The sequence below is a fragment of the Colossoma macropomum genome, unplaced genomic scaffold (assembly GCF_904425465.1).
Source record: "Colossoma macropomum unplaced genomic scaffold, Colossoma_macropomum, whole genome shotgun sequence".
NCBI classification, from domain to species: domain Eukaryota; kingdom Metazoa; phylum Chordata; class Actinopteri; order Characiformes; family Serrasalmidae; genus Colossoma; species Colossoma macropomum.
In genome coordinates, this window is record NW_023494784.1 from 36,473,778 (window position 1) to 36,491,878 (window position 18,101).

At 40.3% G+C, this 18,101-nt stretch overlaps 1 protein-coding gene across 2 annotated transcripts in view; it reads left to right on the forward strand.

Moving 5' to 3' along the window:
- The first annotated feature begins 5,154 nt into the window (after positions 1-5,154).
- The window catches only part of gsk3ba (glycogen synthase kinase 3 beta, genome duplicate a), a 65,414-nt gene continuing 52,467 nt past the window's right edge, over positions 5,155-18,101 (forward strand). The window contains exon 1 of one of the 2 annotated variants that reach the window (XM_036570700.1): positions 5,155-6,096. In XM_036570700.1, coding sequence (XP_036426593.1) covers positions 6,009-6,096 — 88 coding nt within the window. In that variant the 5' untranslated portion in view covers positions 5,155-6,008. The remainder of the gene's footprint in view (positions 6,097-18,101) is intronic. The other variant, XM_036570708.1, reaches the window with a different exon arrangement.

Below are 18,101 nucleotides of genomic sequence, written 5' to 3' on the forward strand. Positions count from 1 at the left end.
CTGGATCAATTGGTATCTTCAGTCCCCAAATGATTAGTAAGTGCTGTTAAAAGAAAAAGTGATGTAACAGAGTGGTAAACATTCCCCGTAAGTTTTTGTTTGTTGCAGGCGTAACATTTGAAATGAGCACATATTTTTAAAAAGAACAATAAATTTCATAAGATAAAACATCAAATACCATGTTTTTGTACTGTTTTCAATTAATACAGACTAAACTGTATTTACACATACTGTCCCAACTTTTTTGAACCTGAGGTTTGTAAATCACTGTTTTCCAGTCCCAGGCTCATATTACAGTATGAGTCTGCCCTGCACTGTAGTGTTTTCCCTGCTTGAACCCACATTATTCAATACATCAACTAATATTCCAACCTTTCACAACTGAATCCATTACATTCTGGAAAATATAATAAAGATCAGCTAATTGAAAATACCAGTATACCTGTCCGTTCTGAGGACAGATCGAGTATAGACCACTAGAGAGATAAACTTTGATGGGTTTGTGTTTGTTTGGAAGGAGGGATTTTATTGTTGCCCAAGGATATGTTTGCATAAAGAAAAGAGAAAACCTGCATTAGCTAAGCATGACTGGTTCCATTTGAGATGCAGGCCGTTTTTGTTGAACATAACCAGTAAGATGTACTGTGAGTGAAAAGATCCACTTTTATAACCATAGACAACAAAATCTTGAGCTCTTGGATTAGCACATATATGAAGAATGAGATGTGCATCATGCTTCTTTTCAGAATTATAAGTATGGCCATAAACATGCTGCAGGGAAATGTAATGGAAGAATGAAGAGCAAGATGGAGTTAGAAAGCTTCACTTATACATAATATTATGTAACTGCAGTGCACAAGTATTATATAACTGATGTGCAAAAAGCGCTAATACACTATACACACAATAATAATAATAATAATAATAATAATAATAATAATAAAACACTGTAAATGGACAAGTGTTTGTAGACACTTGCTAATCCATCATTTATTCTGAAATTAGAGGTAATAATAGGGAGTTTGTCCCTCTTTGCTGCAGTAACAGCCTCTACTCTTCTGGAAAGGCTTTACACTAGATGTTGGGACATTGCTGTGAGGATTTGATTGTATTCAGTCCCAAAAACAGTTCTGCATCACCCCAACTCATCCCAAAGTTGTTGGATGAAGCTCCATCACTCCATAGAACACAGCTCTACTGCTCCACAGCCCAATGCCAGGGGATTTATATTCCTCTAGCCCACGCTTGCCATTAACCTTAGGCTCATGTGCAGCTGTTCCAGACTGTCCCATTCTATTGATCAATGGTTTTTTATGGAGATTAGACAAGCTGTGCAGGTGAACACTTGTGACAGCAATGTGTGCAGGAATTTGTCCAGTTTTTCAAACATTCTGAATAATTCAATCATTTAAGTTAAACAGTGGGTTCATTAATAGGATTGAGTGGAGTTTTTACAGAAACTTACCAAGTTCTCTAATTTATTGACTGGAACTTGACGCCCAAAACATTTAATGCCTCTAAAAGCTAACTCACAGAAAGTAATTAGATTAAGTATTTACAAAAATACTTCCGACATATTGTTTTATGGTAATTTTGAGATGCGGTTTTGTCCTAAAACATACTTTTAAAAATCCATTGATGGTGGAGAGGTACGGAAGGTGCTGTAAGGCAAAACAGTACCCAAAGAAAACTTTTTTTTTCAGATTTACCACTATTTTAACATCAACATTACATATAAAAACTCTGAAGGCATGTGTAGGTGCACTGGTGGTTTTAGATAGTAAATAAACTGGCTATATTTAAAAATACTTTTACTTGTTGGGTTCTCTGGTTCTTCTTACCGTCGCTGTAAAGAAATCACTCAGTAAAATTCTCTAAACACTTTAAATGACTTTCCAAATGTCAATGATTAATTGTGCAGAAATATGTAGGACATAAAAAGTGTGTTTTTAATGTGTCCATATTATCCACTCTATAAACCTGTGGTTTTATACAGCAGTTTTCATGATGGTGCGCTGATCCATTCAGCAGAGGTAGCACAAACATAGCCACAGGCATGAAGCCGTTTAGAGAAGTGGTCCGTGGCAACTACTGCAGTGAGCCCACAAGATCAAATTGGCTCTTCCTAACATTTCCAGGGCTCCATTCAAATTGCACAGCCTAACCTAGAGCACTGACAAAACTCCACAGCCTTTCTAATCTCTACCCAGCTCTGAATGAATAATAGATGAGAAATCAGCTTGTTCAAAATCATCTCCAGAGTCTACTGCTCCATCTCTTATTCAGTCTCTCTCTCTGCCTGTTGTTCTCTCTGTCAGATTCTTCCTTGCCGAAGCTCTAAGAGGTCCAAGCCCTGCTTATAGAGTCCAAAAACCAATGTTGTTCAAGATACATGTATAAAATGACTCTAATATGATGCTGCTACTCTACAACTTCACTAATTTTGACTAAAAAGTATGAAACTATGAAAATGACGGATGGTTAGATGTATGTAGCAAGACAATCAGAGCTGTAGATGATTCTACAATGACCAAGTAATCTGTTTATCATCAAAAATGAAGTTAATATCCAAAATATTGAATCTCAACTTCTCGAGAAATTACTGTTAATACATTATATCATTATATCATTAAACATTTAACTTAAAATCCCAGCATTATTACATACTAAGGCTTATTATTCAATAACTACTGGGACTTCAATACAAACTGGTTGAGCTATTCCTAGATTATAGAAGTGTGTAATAAAACTTTGGGCCCACCAATGGGCTCTGGCCATTTATGAATCTTAAAAAATTAGGAACAAAGAAAAATGATGATGATTAAAATTAAGAAGAACATTTTCAAATTATGCACCATTTCTAGATCACTATTTAAGTTGAGTCCAATTTCTGTAATTGATCATATTCAAGCGTTTATATGAAAAGGTTTTTTCCTTCAACTGAAGCTCGTGTTCAGACGACTCTCGAGTGGATTTGATCTACTGATCAGAGGCTTTTGCACAAACTTGTGGGGTAAAGACCAGCTTGAGTTCATGCAGTCATTAAAGCAAAAGGGGGACAAACCACATACTGCGAAATAATGAAATCCATGTACACATTCAAATATTCAACTTTTCACTCTGATTGTTATGCTAATGAGGTTATTTGTGATGAAAAAATGTTGTATTAAAGGACTGCACAATAGCAGCATTTTCACCAATGTCTCAGACTTTTGAACGCCCCAAAGTGTATAGACAAGGTACAAGGGTTCTATACAGCACCAAAAATGTCCTTTGACTTGTTAGAATAGCAGAACCCTTTTTGATGCTATACTGAACCATTTTGAAAAGAAAAAAGAGGAGGAAACTATTTAGCCATGCAGATGTGCATTTGAACTGTGTTCACAGTTGTGTTTAGAACCATTGTCTTCACTAAAGAACCCTTGAAGAACCATTGTATTGATGTGTATTAATAAGAAGTTTGTCCCCCCTTTGCTGCAGTAACAGCCTCTACTCTTCTGGGAAGGCTTTACACTAGATGTTCGAACATTGCTGTGAGGACTTGATTGCATTCAGCCACAAGAGCATCAGTGAGGTCAGGCACTGATGTTGGATGATCAGTTCTGGATCACTCCAACTCATCCCAAAGGTATTGTATGGAGCTCCATCACTCCAAAGAATGCAGTTTCACTGTTCCACAGTCCAGTGCTGGGGCGCTTTAGTCCCCTCTAGCTTGGCACTGCACATGGTGACCTTAGGCTCATGTGCGGCTGCTCCAGAGCATCCCATTCTTTGGTCATTGTTTTTCTAAGGGGATTATACAAGCCATGTCAGCAGTGGGTGTGCTTTAAAATAGGTGAATTCACTAATAAGAAAGGGCATCTGGACGGTTTTGGAAATATAGTGTACATAGTTAAAGTTAAGACGATGCTATATTTAGGAGAACCTCCTCCAGACTCCTCACCAGCTTGACTTCAAACATGTAAAGTTTATCCACATCTGTGGTCAACCTACCCCAACAAAGGCACACAAACTCACTCTCTCTCTCTCTCTCTCTCTCTCTCTCTCTCGCGCCTCTAATGAGCACATAAATGTGTTTCCGTGTTAAGTGGCGTGGTCCAGTGAAAGAAAGTCATTTATTGTTCATGTTGTAGTTGAAAGGTCACAAGAAATCTGTTCTGTTGCTGCTGCGATATTAATCTCGCCTCTTCTGGTCACAGCACTGTGCATATGGTAATTTTGACATTAGCCTAACAAGAGACATGCTGACCACTGAAAGAAATAATGTGGCCATTCTGTCACTTGAAGACCTCAGAAAAAAAACAAAAAGTTAACAAAAAAAAAAACACACCACACCCATAATAAAATAACATCAGTGTGGATGCAAAGCTGAGTGGCACCTGAAAGGGTCTATATCCTGTCTTTTAACCTCTCCTTTTCCTACAGAATTAAACAGACTGTTTTTTTTTTTGTTACTGATTGATACATTTAAATGAGCTCTGTTCTGATTGGCTGCCCTCTATTGCATTTTATTCAAAAAGCAGTTCGGGCTGAAACACTTCTTATAACTTCAACATTACATACATTGTTTTGATGACATCACAAAAGCATTCGTTTTAATAACATCACAAAAACATTTTAAAGCAGGTTGTTTTGGGGGGCTTAGTTTCCATATTTGGACTGTAGGTACTGAACGGTACCCTTTGAAACTTTGATATTGTTTACTTTTATATTAAACAAACAAATAAAACCCGTTGTCAGGGAAATGGGCCCTTTAATGTTGCACATTGCTAACCGGTAGCGCAAAACAGCAAACCTTTCAGGCAACTAGCAACAGTGCTGCTTGGTTACCGGTCACACGCTTTCCGATTGGCTGCGCGTCTTCGGTTACTTGAAGTCTATAGGTTGGTTCTGCGATCAATCTCTCTGCAGACCCCGCCCACGCATGGGCAGGCGAACGTCAGCTACGTCTTTTAGAACGCCGGCCGGTTGGACAACTTACGCCATGTGTTCTGCGAACGCGGGCGTCCGATTGGTTCCAAGCGCTGCGCACGCCCCGCCCATGCTGACAGAGCGGGCGTCTGATTGGCCGTCTCCTCCGACGTTCCCGACGCCTTCGCGCGCGTTCACATTTTCCGATTCTCGTCGCTAGGGCTCGCCTGCGCTCTCGTTGGCTGCCCGTTGCCCAGCTTCGCGAGATACGCAGACTGCGTAACGGCCGGCCGGAGTGACAAAGAGAACGAGCGCGGAGAGCGACGTAGAGAGAGGAGATAAAAAGGAGCAGATTTTCTGACTCGCCGTTTGGATTCCTGCTCCGGTTTTTCCTCACAGGATTCAAGGCTGGGACGTTTCTAACTCTCAGGCTGAGTTAGTGCGGGTTCTTTTTGTAGCTGTTGATGTGTATGGAGTTAGCCGGAGCGGAGGGGCCGCGGGTATCCGTCTACAAACCGGGCAGCTGGAAAAATACTCACTCGAATCGTTGGCTGAAGCGAAGAAGGGGAGCCGCCATGGCTGCTGGTGCTGCTGCTGCTGGGTCGTTGAGTCCCCACCTCAGTATATGAAGAAAAACACCAAATGGTGCCTCATTCATACGAAAAACAGCGCTCAATCCTCGGTGTTTAGAGGGCGTGCTGAGCCGTTCGGGTGTATTTCTGAGGTTTAAAAATAGCAGACCAGTTTTACAGTGACCAGAAAAGGGAGAACCGGCAGGTCTTTCTCGTTGTTGTTCGAGGGGAAACCGGGAAAAGGCCAGTTTCATGACTTAATTTCACCGACAGACGTGTATTCCGTGTTTTATAAGTGGACTCCATATACACGAAAACAAGAAATGATTTGAGAGAAAGACTGTAGGTGGACAGGAGTTGAAGAAAGGGTCCTTGGACGGCCCTCCTCCATTTTTTTTGTTGAACAAATAATTTAACTCGGAGATAAAGGGACCCCAGAGGGTCTGGTCGGATATCATTTCGTAACAGAAATAAGCGAATTCTCTAGGATACCAGGAGGACTTTCTTTAGGGGAGGGAGGGAATAATGTCTGGCCGGCCTAGGACCACCTCCTTCGCAGAGAGCTGCAAACCAGTGCCGCCCCCGTCCGCCTTCGGCAGCATGAAAGTCAGCAGTAAGTACGATTTTCTTCATCTTCATATCTACTGCATGTCTGAAAAAAACCTGTTTTTGAACGAAGAACGAAAATGAAGTCGGTTTCCCATTCACCAGCTTCTTGTTCACATTTTCCCGTTCCACCTTAAATGGTGCAGCAGTTACATTCTGGCGCCTGAGGCGTTTAAGGTGGAACGGGAAAATTCGAACAAGAAGCTGGCGAATGGGAAGCCGACTCATCCTCGTAAGTTAACCCCTGAGCGGGACGTGCCGTTTCAAATTAGAGAGAAATGGCGAACAGCTTCGTGGATGTCAGGGCTCGGTTCACTGCTTAGCTGAGATTTGAGAGTTCAGAGTAAGTGTCACCTTTTGGGCAGAGAGTAATGAGACATGCCCCATTTTTGACTCGGCCGGCATGCTGCTCACCAGCCCAGCAGGCCTCGCTGTGCTGTGGAAGAGGCGACCACAAGGGTCCCTACACTGCTGGGTGGTATGGTTGGGCGATACAGCAGCAATATTATATCACGCTACTTGAAGACATTTGCATTATACACGATAAAACACTATAATAATAAAAAATCTGCAACTGCAATTATTTTTGTTCAGTATTTTATCCAACTGCACTAAACTAAAGCCAATTAAACAGGCATAATTATGCTGACTTTGTTATTAAACGTGGTCAGTGAGTTTACTTTAAGTGCTGGTGATGTCCACGATATGCTCACACAAACGTATTGTGACCTAATTTATCACAGTCATGATAAAATATCGCAATATTGCCCACCTCTACTGGGTAGTATTGATAAGATTCATTCAGTGTTTTTGTTCGATGTCAGGAACACAAAGCTTAAGTCTGGACCGAACAAGGTAAGTGTGGCAGCACCCTTAGAATTACACCAGAAGGGAACCTGTCAATGTCAGTAACACACATCTTAAGTTACCTTCTTGTTCGCCAGCTTCTTATACTAATTTTCTGCTTCACGTTAAATGATGAAGCAGTCACAGTCTGGCGCCTGTACAGCAACATTTAAGGTGGAGCAGAAAATTCGAATAGGGAGGGTTTTAGCCCTGTATGTCTTCCCTAAGTAATCAGGTTGTTAGTGTATCAGATGATATTAAAGTTAATGAAGTCGTGCTTTTTGAGCATATACAAAATAATGTCTTGGAAATCTTGCATTGCTCGTTTTGGTTGGACTGTCTTGCACACCTGAAAGTCTGAACCGAGGTTTTTATGTTGTATACATTTGATCCAGTTAGTTTTGGTTTCATGCTGCAATTTAGTGAAAGGAACTTGGCATGACACACACATGTCCTGTCATCACCTACATGGGCTGTGTCTCGCTATATTTGACATTGGCTGGTTTGTAGAGCAGTGTTTCTCAAGCCTGGTCCTGGAGGCCCACTACCCTGCACATGTTAGTGCTTTTATGGCTTGAACACACCCACTTTAACTCAGTAATGGATGGTAATGGGCTGATCAGTTGGATCAGGTGTGTGTGGAGCAGGGAAAACACTAATAAGTGCAGGTGCAGTGGGCCTCCAGGACCAGGGTTGAGAAACACTGTTATAGACTGTGACGTCAGTTCGGCTGGTAGCCATTTCAGTTTGAATGGACAAAAATATCACATCCTCTCAGAAAGTAAGGTATACGGCGTTTTTATGATTTTTTTCAAGTTGACTTTTGGCTTTTTCCTTGGGCCATATTGCAGTTATATATTTTGTCTCCACCTCTTCCCGTGTGCCACCACAGCTCATTTTACTTCTCACCTAGTTCTTTTTCTTCTTCTATTGTTTAATGGGTGACGATAGCCTGCCTGAACTTCCTGTAATTGGTCTGAAAGTCTGAACCATCCAAAAAGTGTTTTCACACTGAAAATGAGCCGATCCATGATTCAGTTTGATCTGGACCGTCACCACCTATTTTGGTCGGACCACATTTTGGTCTTTTGGTCCAGACCGTGGTACAAGGCAGCTTTCATACTTGATATTTTGGTTTGGACGAAGAGGTACTGCACATCAGCCCATTTATCATCCATCGCTCTGTCTTTAGACCGTTTACACATCGGTTTTTAGAAAAATAATATTCCACAAGTTGATTTGTCACACTCCATGTAGGATTTGTGTAATAAAAGGTCTCTTATTTGTGCAATAAAAGTTCTTCTAATCAAATAAGCCCACTGGTAGATGAAGCCTTTGGGCTCGTCGTGCAGTGGTCCATTGTAAAGGGGGGCAATTCATAGTGAAGGAAGGTTTTACATGCAAAATAATGGTGACAGTCCTTCATGGTGCTGTGTAACAATGATAGTTACATCAAACCTCTGGCAAAATCAATAGCTGCTGACCAATAGGCTTACAGTAGTGGAGATCTCCATGTTGTGTGTCAATAGGTTCAGCAGTAAATGGTGGGTTGTCACACTCAGAAAAGGGCGTGTGATGCATTACGGACCGTAGATCGACCTTAAACAGACAAAACCTGACCAGTGGCACATGTAAAACAGAATCCTAAAGTAAATTACACCTTTCAGTGAGCACTCTTCATCTTACCTCCCTGATCTCTAGGCTCAATATTGCTGTTAATCTTAAAATGTGATAATGAAAGTTGAATATGAATATAAATGTATATATAAATAAAGACTTGCTGTTAAGTATTTTCTATTCATTACTGTACTGTAAAATATTACATAATTTATATAACATAAGTTATACAGTTATAAGAGATGAGAAACTGAAATGCGGGCCTTTAAATGTTTAAAGATTAAATCACCAGGACACTGTTTGAGGTTAGAGCCCTAACTTCAAGGATACCCAGTCCAGCGTGTAATGAAACCATAAAGGCCATGTTTTACTCCTTTTTTCTTCCTGCTCTGCTTGGTCCAGGTGTATTATAAGCAGGCATGAAGCGGAAATGTGGACCATGTATGGCAGGGGTGCCGAACTGGGTTCCTTCCGGACCACAGCGCTTAAGATTATAGCATCTTCCCTCCTCAAACACTCTGAATTAAACTCAGAAAGGCCTTGCCTTCATTGTGTTTTATGATGAGGAATGCCAAAGTCTGCATTATGGTGGCTGGAAGGAACCGGATTTGGCACCCCTGATCTATGGTGTCCCTGAAGATGAGGTTAAGAAACTGTAATTAGAGTTTTAAGCCTCACTCGTGTCCAAATACAAGAATCCTTGATGAGAAGGATGGTGTTAATTTGGTTCTGTGTTGGTTGGTGTGTGTTTTTCTGTTTCTTCCTTCCTTCAGGGTGTTGATGGAGGCAGTAATTTTGCCACCTGTTCTTTAAAGCCTCCTCCAGGAATGGCTCCAGTTGCCTGCATATTTTTTTGGACGTATTAAGAGTAATGGCTTTAAAAGACAGCAGTGCTACAAGAGAGTGAAAGTGTATGTGTTGTACAGTATGTGCTCTGTGCTTTCTGTCCTATTTTCAGTCCTTGATTAGAGCTACTTTGCTCACGATTTTTTCTTTAATGATGATGAGGTTAATGATCAAGATGAGATTAAGTCTGCCCAGTTTGATTAATTTATTTAGCTCAATAATTTGAGTTTGGTTGCGTAGAGCCTGAAGGCCTAAAGCCATTATGGAATGCAACTCTTCTTCTTAGTATAGATTTGGTAGAGATGGTGTCACCTTTCACTATTCTCCATTATCTACTGCCTGCCTGCCTGCCTGTTCTGTGTGTGTGTGTGTGTGTGTGTGTGTGTGTGTGTGTGTGTGTAAAAGCTTTCCTGCAACTTCAGCACAACTCTTGCCTTGGTGTGTGGGAGTGTTCCCACCTTTGCGGTCACTGAGTTTGTTGCGCTTCTCACAGTTATCGATGTGTTCCTGTTTCACCGTATGCGTTACAGTACACTGTAGTCTGTCTCTATACTCCATACCAAATCAGTTCAGAGTAACTTTAATTAAAATTACACATACAGTGAGTCAGAACAATACAGAACACGTATAAATCTGTGACCAGACCATGAATCAGTTCTTAGGGTAAAGCATTTGCACTTTTTAGGGCTCATTAATTGCAATATAATTACTCTGTTCTAATCAGAGTGGCATTAAAGATTTTTATAACCTTGAAAAGCAACATCAAAAGGTGATAAAGATGAAGTTCAAGAGAACTGAAGTGTAAAAAATCTAAACCTGACTACTTTTTTAGTGTAATAATTAGGTCTGTATGCTGGTTGTTTGGCAGGCTGTAGGTTCTTCACAAAAATAGCTTTTGTAAGCATCACTTGAAAGAGGAAACCCACACCAGCAGGAACTCACAAATGCATGTGTGATTGTTCCAAAGTTCATGTAGTAAAATGACATGTTACTGTTACAGGTTGTGTGTGTGTGTGTGTGTGTGTGTGTGTGTGTATATGAAACAAAAAGCTTTGTTTAACCCAAGGCTGAACAGCTCAGCAGGCAGCTAACAGGCTTCTCCAGGAAGGCTAGAGTATTGGTTTCACAGTAATCCAGAAACATATTGCAACATATAGAGAAGTAGAGAATGTGCCGCTTGAATGCCTCTTACAGACTTCAGATGCTTCAAATTTTAAGCTGAGCTGAACTAAGTAGCATTAAACCCTGTGCGAGATCTGAATGTACACCACCGCTAGCTTGGATCCAAGATAACATTGAAATTCCCATAGAAGCACCATTGGAAATCAGCATCGTCTTAGCTGTGTTACTTAAGCTACTTATTAAGTGAAGATCTCTGCATTAAACGTTGTGAAGAAAAAGCTGTTTTCCACTAGTACTTTCAGTGTTATCTTGGGGGCCAAGCTAGCGGTGGTGTACATTCAGATTTAATGGAAAGTCTAGTGCAAGTAGTGGTGCTCAGTCTGCTGACTTCTACTGCTACATAATGATCTACATAACTGTGGGAAGCTCATGAAATAACTGGCTCAAAGCAGCATTAAAGATATCATTAAAAATGACTTAAAATGCATTACATTGAATTCGCTGGTTCCTGCAGATGCTCTGATAATACATACAGAACATTCATAAGTGCTCATTAATCGCTTATCTACTAAAATAAGAATGATAACCTTCGTAAAAAGACACTGTGCCTTTTTTCAGTGCAAAAATAAGCATCTGCCCATTAAGGACATGAAACGTAGACGGAAACTGGTTTCAGAATGAACTTACTCCATCAGGATGCACATACGGTTCCCTTTGATCTTGTCTCATTCATTTGGAGAACGCTCAGAAAGCCTCCCACGGCTCGTAGAAATTAGCCAGCCTTTGTTCTCCACATCACAAGTGGCCGAATCACAGAATCAGTCAACCCTGTCAGCAGGAAATGACTGCCCACCGATGCCGGTCGGCTGAACGGCATGGTGAAGCGAACCTGAGGTTTTATTTTCTCCCTCCGACAATGCAAATCTGTCATAAATGGATAAGTGCAGTTATGCAATGCTGGGTTAATGGCTAAAGGAGTCTTTCAAAGTAACATGCAGAAAATTAGAGCTTTGTGCAGGGACTGCAGAGTGGTCCGTCTTTGGCTTTCTGCAGCTGAGCACTGCACTTCAGTTCCGCCTCAGACTTCGACACCCCTGCTCTGAATGACTGACTGTGCTTTGCAGAGAAAAGGAAACCTTTTCTTTCACCCTCCCACGGGCTCGTCACTCCACTTAAGTCTACGCAACGTTCTTTATCTTGAGAGCTTAAAACCTCTCTGAAAGCTCATCGCTGTTGCTGAGGATCAGCTGAGGATCTTAGATTTTTGAAGATGGAGATCAGGAGCTGCACATAGAGGAGTTCCTGCGTGTGCAGAGAGAGCACTTTCAGAAATATCACTTCTCCCTCAGGGACGCCTTTTTTACTGACTAGTCATAGACAGAAATGCTGAATGCTGAGTGAGGAGGACACAACCGTCTTGTAGGCAACCCACTCTGTTTATTTCTCTCTCTCTCTGATGCAAAGAGGAGATGAGGAAGAGCCCATCTGTTGTAGTTTCTATCTCTTTTTTTTTCTTCAGTCCTCCTGCGTAAGCTACCTTGCACATGATTAGCTGCCTCTTTCTCTCCTCAACAGATACTTCCTCAGCTATTAATACACAGGTAGCGTAACCGTGAAGAGCTGAACAGGTGGTGCTGGGAAAACCTTTTTCTTTTTTCTCTATTTTTTTTTGCATTCATGAATTGTTGGTGTGGTTACGTAGATCAGGACCCATGATGTTCTGTAAGTATAGCTGTGGCTTGCGCCTGTCACAGTTACTATGCAGTCACCTGGTCACAATTATTTAACATGACTGCATTTAATTTTCAAAATTGTTAGCTTTCACAGTTCACAACAAAGAATGAATTGGATGTGTTTATCAGTTGGATTGAGGCAAATGCATCTAAATGAAAGAAAGCAGGATAAACCATTATTGAGACCCATCATATGTCTTGGAAAAATAACAAATGTTCTGACTACTGAATGGTGCCATAACACATCACAGCACAACACAACAGCAGTGAGTGATGTTTGTTTACTTGAGCACAAGCTGAGTCTGCTTTAGGCTTGTACTGTAATAGTTGCACACAATAAAAATATAATTAATTACCATATAAATAGCTGAAATTAAGTGGGAAACTAATCGTAATTAATTGGCAACTGAAATTTTATAATCTTAACAGGCCTAGCGCGGTTTTTGCCTGAGAAAGAGTTCTGAGCTGCTTTCGGTTCAGTCGTTAACTCATTCACGGTTCACTAAATAGTGTGTCGCTGTTGTTGGAACAAAACCTCGTATCTCCAAAATGGTGACTTTATAGGAGAAAGAAAAAACCTACTTCACTTTCAATGTAATTTAATCTAACCAGACTTTTTCAAGTAATTTTGGGACTTTTCTTTTGGTCCAATCATCTTGAAGTTTACACACAATGTAAAGGGCAACAGGCATTTTCACATTGTCAGAACTGAAAACAACAAAACTGGAGATGCAAGGTTTTGTTATGACAGCAGCGATTTGCTATATGGAATGACCAAAAGACTTTAGGACACTGTGTTCTTTATAAAAACTAGTGTGTGGCGCCTCTGTAACACAAACAAATCAAACTCATGATGACCCCATGAACTGTTGAGCAGTATTATTGATTTTAAAGCAGTAGCTGTTAGTAAGATGTTTACACATCAAGGTACGAAAATAAATGATTAACACTGAATCATGTACAAGTTTCAACATAGTGTTTTTTTTAATCTATAAAGCTCTTCTACATCTCAGAAATCTTTCAGCATCTATCAGTACAGAATGAGATCTTTCATTTTCTAATTTATCTCCAGAACAACTTCTGGAGCTCCTGTTTTCTTCTGATAAGTATTTAATAGAGAAATAATTCAGAAATTGGGCATCTGAGATGTTTTATTCTTTTAAGACCAATGAAAGGGTATAATAACATTTTTCCTTGGGAACTGCTGTCACCTATCAGCATGCAGCCCTGTAGATGGACATTTTGGTGGAAAACTGTTTGTACTCGTGATTTCTTCCAATAACGTCAGTGCGTGAATTGCGTTTATATTTACCTTAGTTGCTTAAATTATTTGCAGACATTCTTGGCAAGCAGTTAAAATTAATAAGGGGAAACCACCACAGAGAGATACAAGATCATGATTAGCTGTCATTCTTCACTAACGCAGCGCTTTGACTTTTGGAGGACGGCCAGAGGTAAAACTTCAGGGTGAGCAAGCAAAACACGTTAGCCAGCTAACTAGTTGTCATGAATTTAGTCAATTTGTGCCTCCAAAAGTCTAAATTTGTCACTAAAGCTGTTCAGTGTTAGGTATATATTGCCTATTCACTAATGCAAGTGTTTGTTAGTAAAAATAATAACGACCTGTATAGAAATTGGCATACAGCGCCCTCTGCTGTCTGCGTGCATGTTCCACATTAAGATGCGTCTGAACTCCAAACTCTTACAGTGTCTTTAGTAAGCCACTTTCACATTATGGTATATATTGGAATGTAATGTACATCGTCTGTCTGTAATTTGTGATCTTATGGGTACTCGATAGGGATATATAACTATGTTGTATAAGAGTGAACTATTTTTATGATAGGGAGTGATTCTGAATGCAGCCATGATGTGCTATTGGCCTGCAGTGATGTCACTGTGATGTAGTCGGGTAACGTTTTTTACTATGTCGTCATTACTGTAAATAATTGAACACTACTTGAGGACCTGTCAGCCTTGTGTAGGTGGTGTACCTCCTATCACCTAGTTTCCTGTCATTTTTTGGGGGGAATATCTGGTCCTATTTGAAAGGCAGCTTTGTAGATTCACTCTAGTCTCTCTTTTGTTTCTGTTGTTGTAATACACCAGCAAATTCAGACCAGATCTTACTATTTAATATTCTACAAAACTTTCATTCTTGATTTTTCTGGAATACATAGATAATAACTGATAATAGATAATAGAATAATTTGATAATGGAGATTTAACCTTGTAGACCTCAGAAATCATGTAGACCTGTGCACTGAACGAAAGCTAATCAGAGCAGCCCATGTAGATGTAGTGTTTTATCTTCCTCAGAGGAAATATTGTATTGCTTTCCTGCTTTCACACAGATATACACGCTACTTTGGTCATTTACAACCACACGCACGCACACACGTCTGGGCAGCTGATTAGAGGAGGCTGCTGTAGTGGAAGCAGCAGGATCTGAAGTGGGACGTGTGACTCTTCAGACTGCCTCCCCCCGGGTTTGTTTGTCGGAAAGGCAGCTGTCCAGGAACAATAAGACTCTTGTTTAGCATTTAAAAGCCACCGCACCGACCGTCTTCTCGTGTGAATGGATACAAAGTGAGTTTGACAGGATAAACCTGACATGCTTTGTGGTTGTGCGGTCAATGTCTTTTTTCTTAATCTTTTTTTTTATAGATCTCTTTTTAGCTGTTGCATTGAGAAAAAGTAAGGAAGATAACAGGAACAAAGAAGGGAAAATGACTCAAATAGCGAAGTAATATCTGTGGTGCTGATGCACTCGACTCATGATTCGATTTGATTCTCAGTACTGATTTCACAGTTCAGTATTTTAATGACTTTTTGTACAAAATCTGAATGAAGATAAATGGGCCGTATTTGTGTCGTTCCACCACCAGCTAATGAGACTATATGGAAATGCAAAGGTTCTGTGAAGTTGATGCGTTCTTGCATTTCTACTTCTTAGTACGTAGTCATGGGTTTAGTAAGCTACCACTGTCTAAGAGACCAGTTATGTTAAACTCAGGACACACCGGCCAATCATTCCCCAGCAAAATTCTCCATTCATACTGGTTCATTTGGGTTGTTACTTCTTTGAATTAACATTAAAACTCAGCTGGTATCTTTGCTTGATCAGTTTGCCCAACTGCATAAAAATAATATTGCTTAGAACTGAGTTGGTCCCAAAAAGAGTCCAGTTTAAGATTCCAGATATTTGGGAGTTGAGTCGACTCAAAAGGTTTGGGTTTCATTCTACACAGTGATGTTCAGGTTTGTTAGCATCCACACGTGAGATGGTTTCTACTCACTGCATGGAAAATATGGAAAAATTGTGTCCTTCCACAACACACACACACACATCAACGGATGGGCAGTTTTACTCTGGGCTAAGTGGGAAAAGTAAATGTAAAAACTGTAGAACTTTTTACTCTACAGTGAAACTGGATTTCTTTCTTATAACTGACTTATCCACATTGGTGTAGTAACGCACACTGGTACATGCACTGACTTATCTGACCTGGTCAGCAGACAAACAAGCTACAGGCTGTAGCAGCAATATTCAGAGTCAGGCTGTAAAACATGTAAAGTAAACAATATGGTACCTAATATCTGTTAAAAGCTTTTGCTCGTCATGTTTAAGGCGTAATACAAGTATGGACCGTTCCGACATCATTAACTGCAGCACCACGAATGGTGACACAGTAACTGACCAGTCAAACTGAGTCTTATATCTGGGAAACTGGTTTGAATCCGATTCACAAGCACCTACAAGTGTGGCTTGAATCTGAGTGTAAGTCAGATTTCGTGTGGCTTTTTCCAGAAACTCTGTCCAAACTGAAATCTGCAGAAATATCTACCTATTTATCTGCCCAGGGGTTTCACAGAGGAGGATCAGGAGATGTTACAGTTAGTGATGTGCTAACCATTGTGTGAAAATGACTCTTGGAATTGATTAAATTCCCATCACTTGGAATCGGAGTCACGGTGAGGTATTTTTGTTCTAAAAATAAAAATGAAAGTGTTCCTGTGTGGAAATGTTGGTGTGCTCTGGGCTTTGATAACTCCTGCTACTCCATGCTAACTTTTATAGTGTATCAGCATGTATCAGCATGAATATGGAAGACATTTGGATGAATATTTGGATGAATATGGAAGTCATAGCTTTTCGTATCCAGAGACGTTGCATGAAACTACTGAGAATGCTCTCTATCCAATGAGATCTCCAGATTAAAGTCATGGAGAGGTCACAATGTTTTATTGTGGTTAGCCTTAATAAGTAAATAAGACATTACAGCCAAGCCTTTGATGGTGTGTTAATCAGCTCCAGTCCTGGAGGAGCACAAAACTGTACAGAACTTGTTTTCTGTCTCTGATACAGTGGATTTAGATCAAAACCTTCAGTCAGTAATTCTCAGGAGTAAATGAATAAAGTCTCAGTCACTGTAAGTCACAGTAGATGTCTTTTGGCCAGTTGTCCACAGCTGGTGTTCACAAATAAGATCAGAGTACAAGCACTGATCTTGTTTCCATCCCTGTTTATGATGGGAATGGTCACAAAACTGATTCTGGACTGTAGACCACTGGACTGAGGAGCTCGATGAAGAGCAGCCGTGGGCCCCAGGCTGCATGAGACTTTTGTAAGGGAGGAAGAATGAGAATGGGGGGATGGGGAATGAAGAAGGATCCATGAGCAGGGAGAGGGTGTGGCACTTGCACATGCTGTGACTAGGCTTTGTATTTAGCGCAAGAGAAGGTATTGCCTCAGTGGATTTCAAGCAAGGTCTTTTCTTTCACTACATAAAGGATTCATTTAACAATCAAAGAACATCAGTAATACGGTATATATGTTTATTATATAGTATGAACATCTTAAATATGAGCACACTCTCAGGAAGAAAAGGTACCAGACAGTTGCTGGGGCAGTACCCCTCTTGACACTGGGGTGGTACCCTCAAGGGTACATCTCAGTACCTTCAGTCAGGGAACATAATTGTACCATAATCCACTGAAATTATATTTTCTAGGCTGTACTGACTCCACGCACCCCGTCTCGACTCTAAGCTTTTTTATTGTTCTGTTTTAAAACGTTGCGTTATGAAAAAGTACAAATATAAAATAGTGCTTCATTTTTTTTCTTTGTCCCTCCTTATTTCTCTCCTCCCCTTCTCTCTCTGTCTTTCTCACACCCCTGAGGAAGTGACTCTAGAGAACGAGGTCAAACTCAGCTTGATTCACCCAAATCTACTTCCTGTGCCTTCTAGACTATCTAGTGTGCGTAATTGTGGTTTAGCATTGTTGAGCTGCTCGCTTGTTTCTTATTCTCTATCCAGTTTTCTACTGAGAGCACTGATTAGGGAAACAGAGGCTGAAATAATAAAAGGCTGGTTCTTTCCAAAACAGCACATATGGAATATTGTGCACAAATGGCAAACAAAAGCATTGTTAACTTGTAATTTCCTGTGTGCATATCTTAGAGAATAACGCTGAAAGGAGAGCAGGTTCAACAGTAAGACTGTTCTGTTTTATCCTTTCATTACCTTTTTCATCCTGCTAGCACCATATAGTAGTAAACACGGCCATGTAAAAATGCAGAGCGTTTTTATTTGTGTGTTAACATTTCTTGTTCCCTTTTTCAAAAGGACTGTGTAAGTTTTTATAAAGATCCCTGTTTATCTGTTGAAGGTAATGATGGAGTAATCAGTGCAAATTGAGAGCTTTTTTTTGTACAAATTACTTTGTTCTTTGGGCAACAATAGTCCTCTTCTGTCGCAGAGCAAATCTTTTATTGCTGGGTGATTTGCATTGTGTATATATAGCTCTGTGTTTATGTAACAAGACGCACTAAGGTAAATGCAGT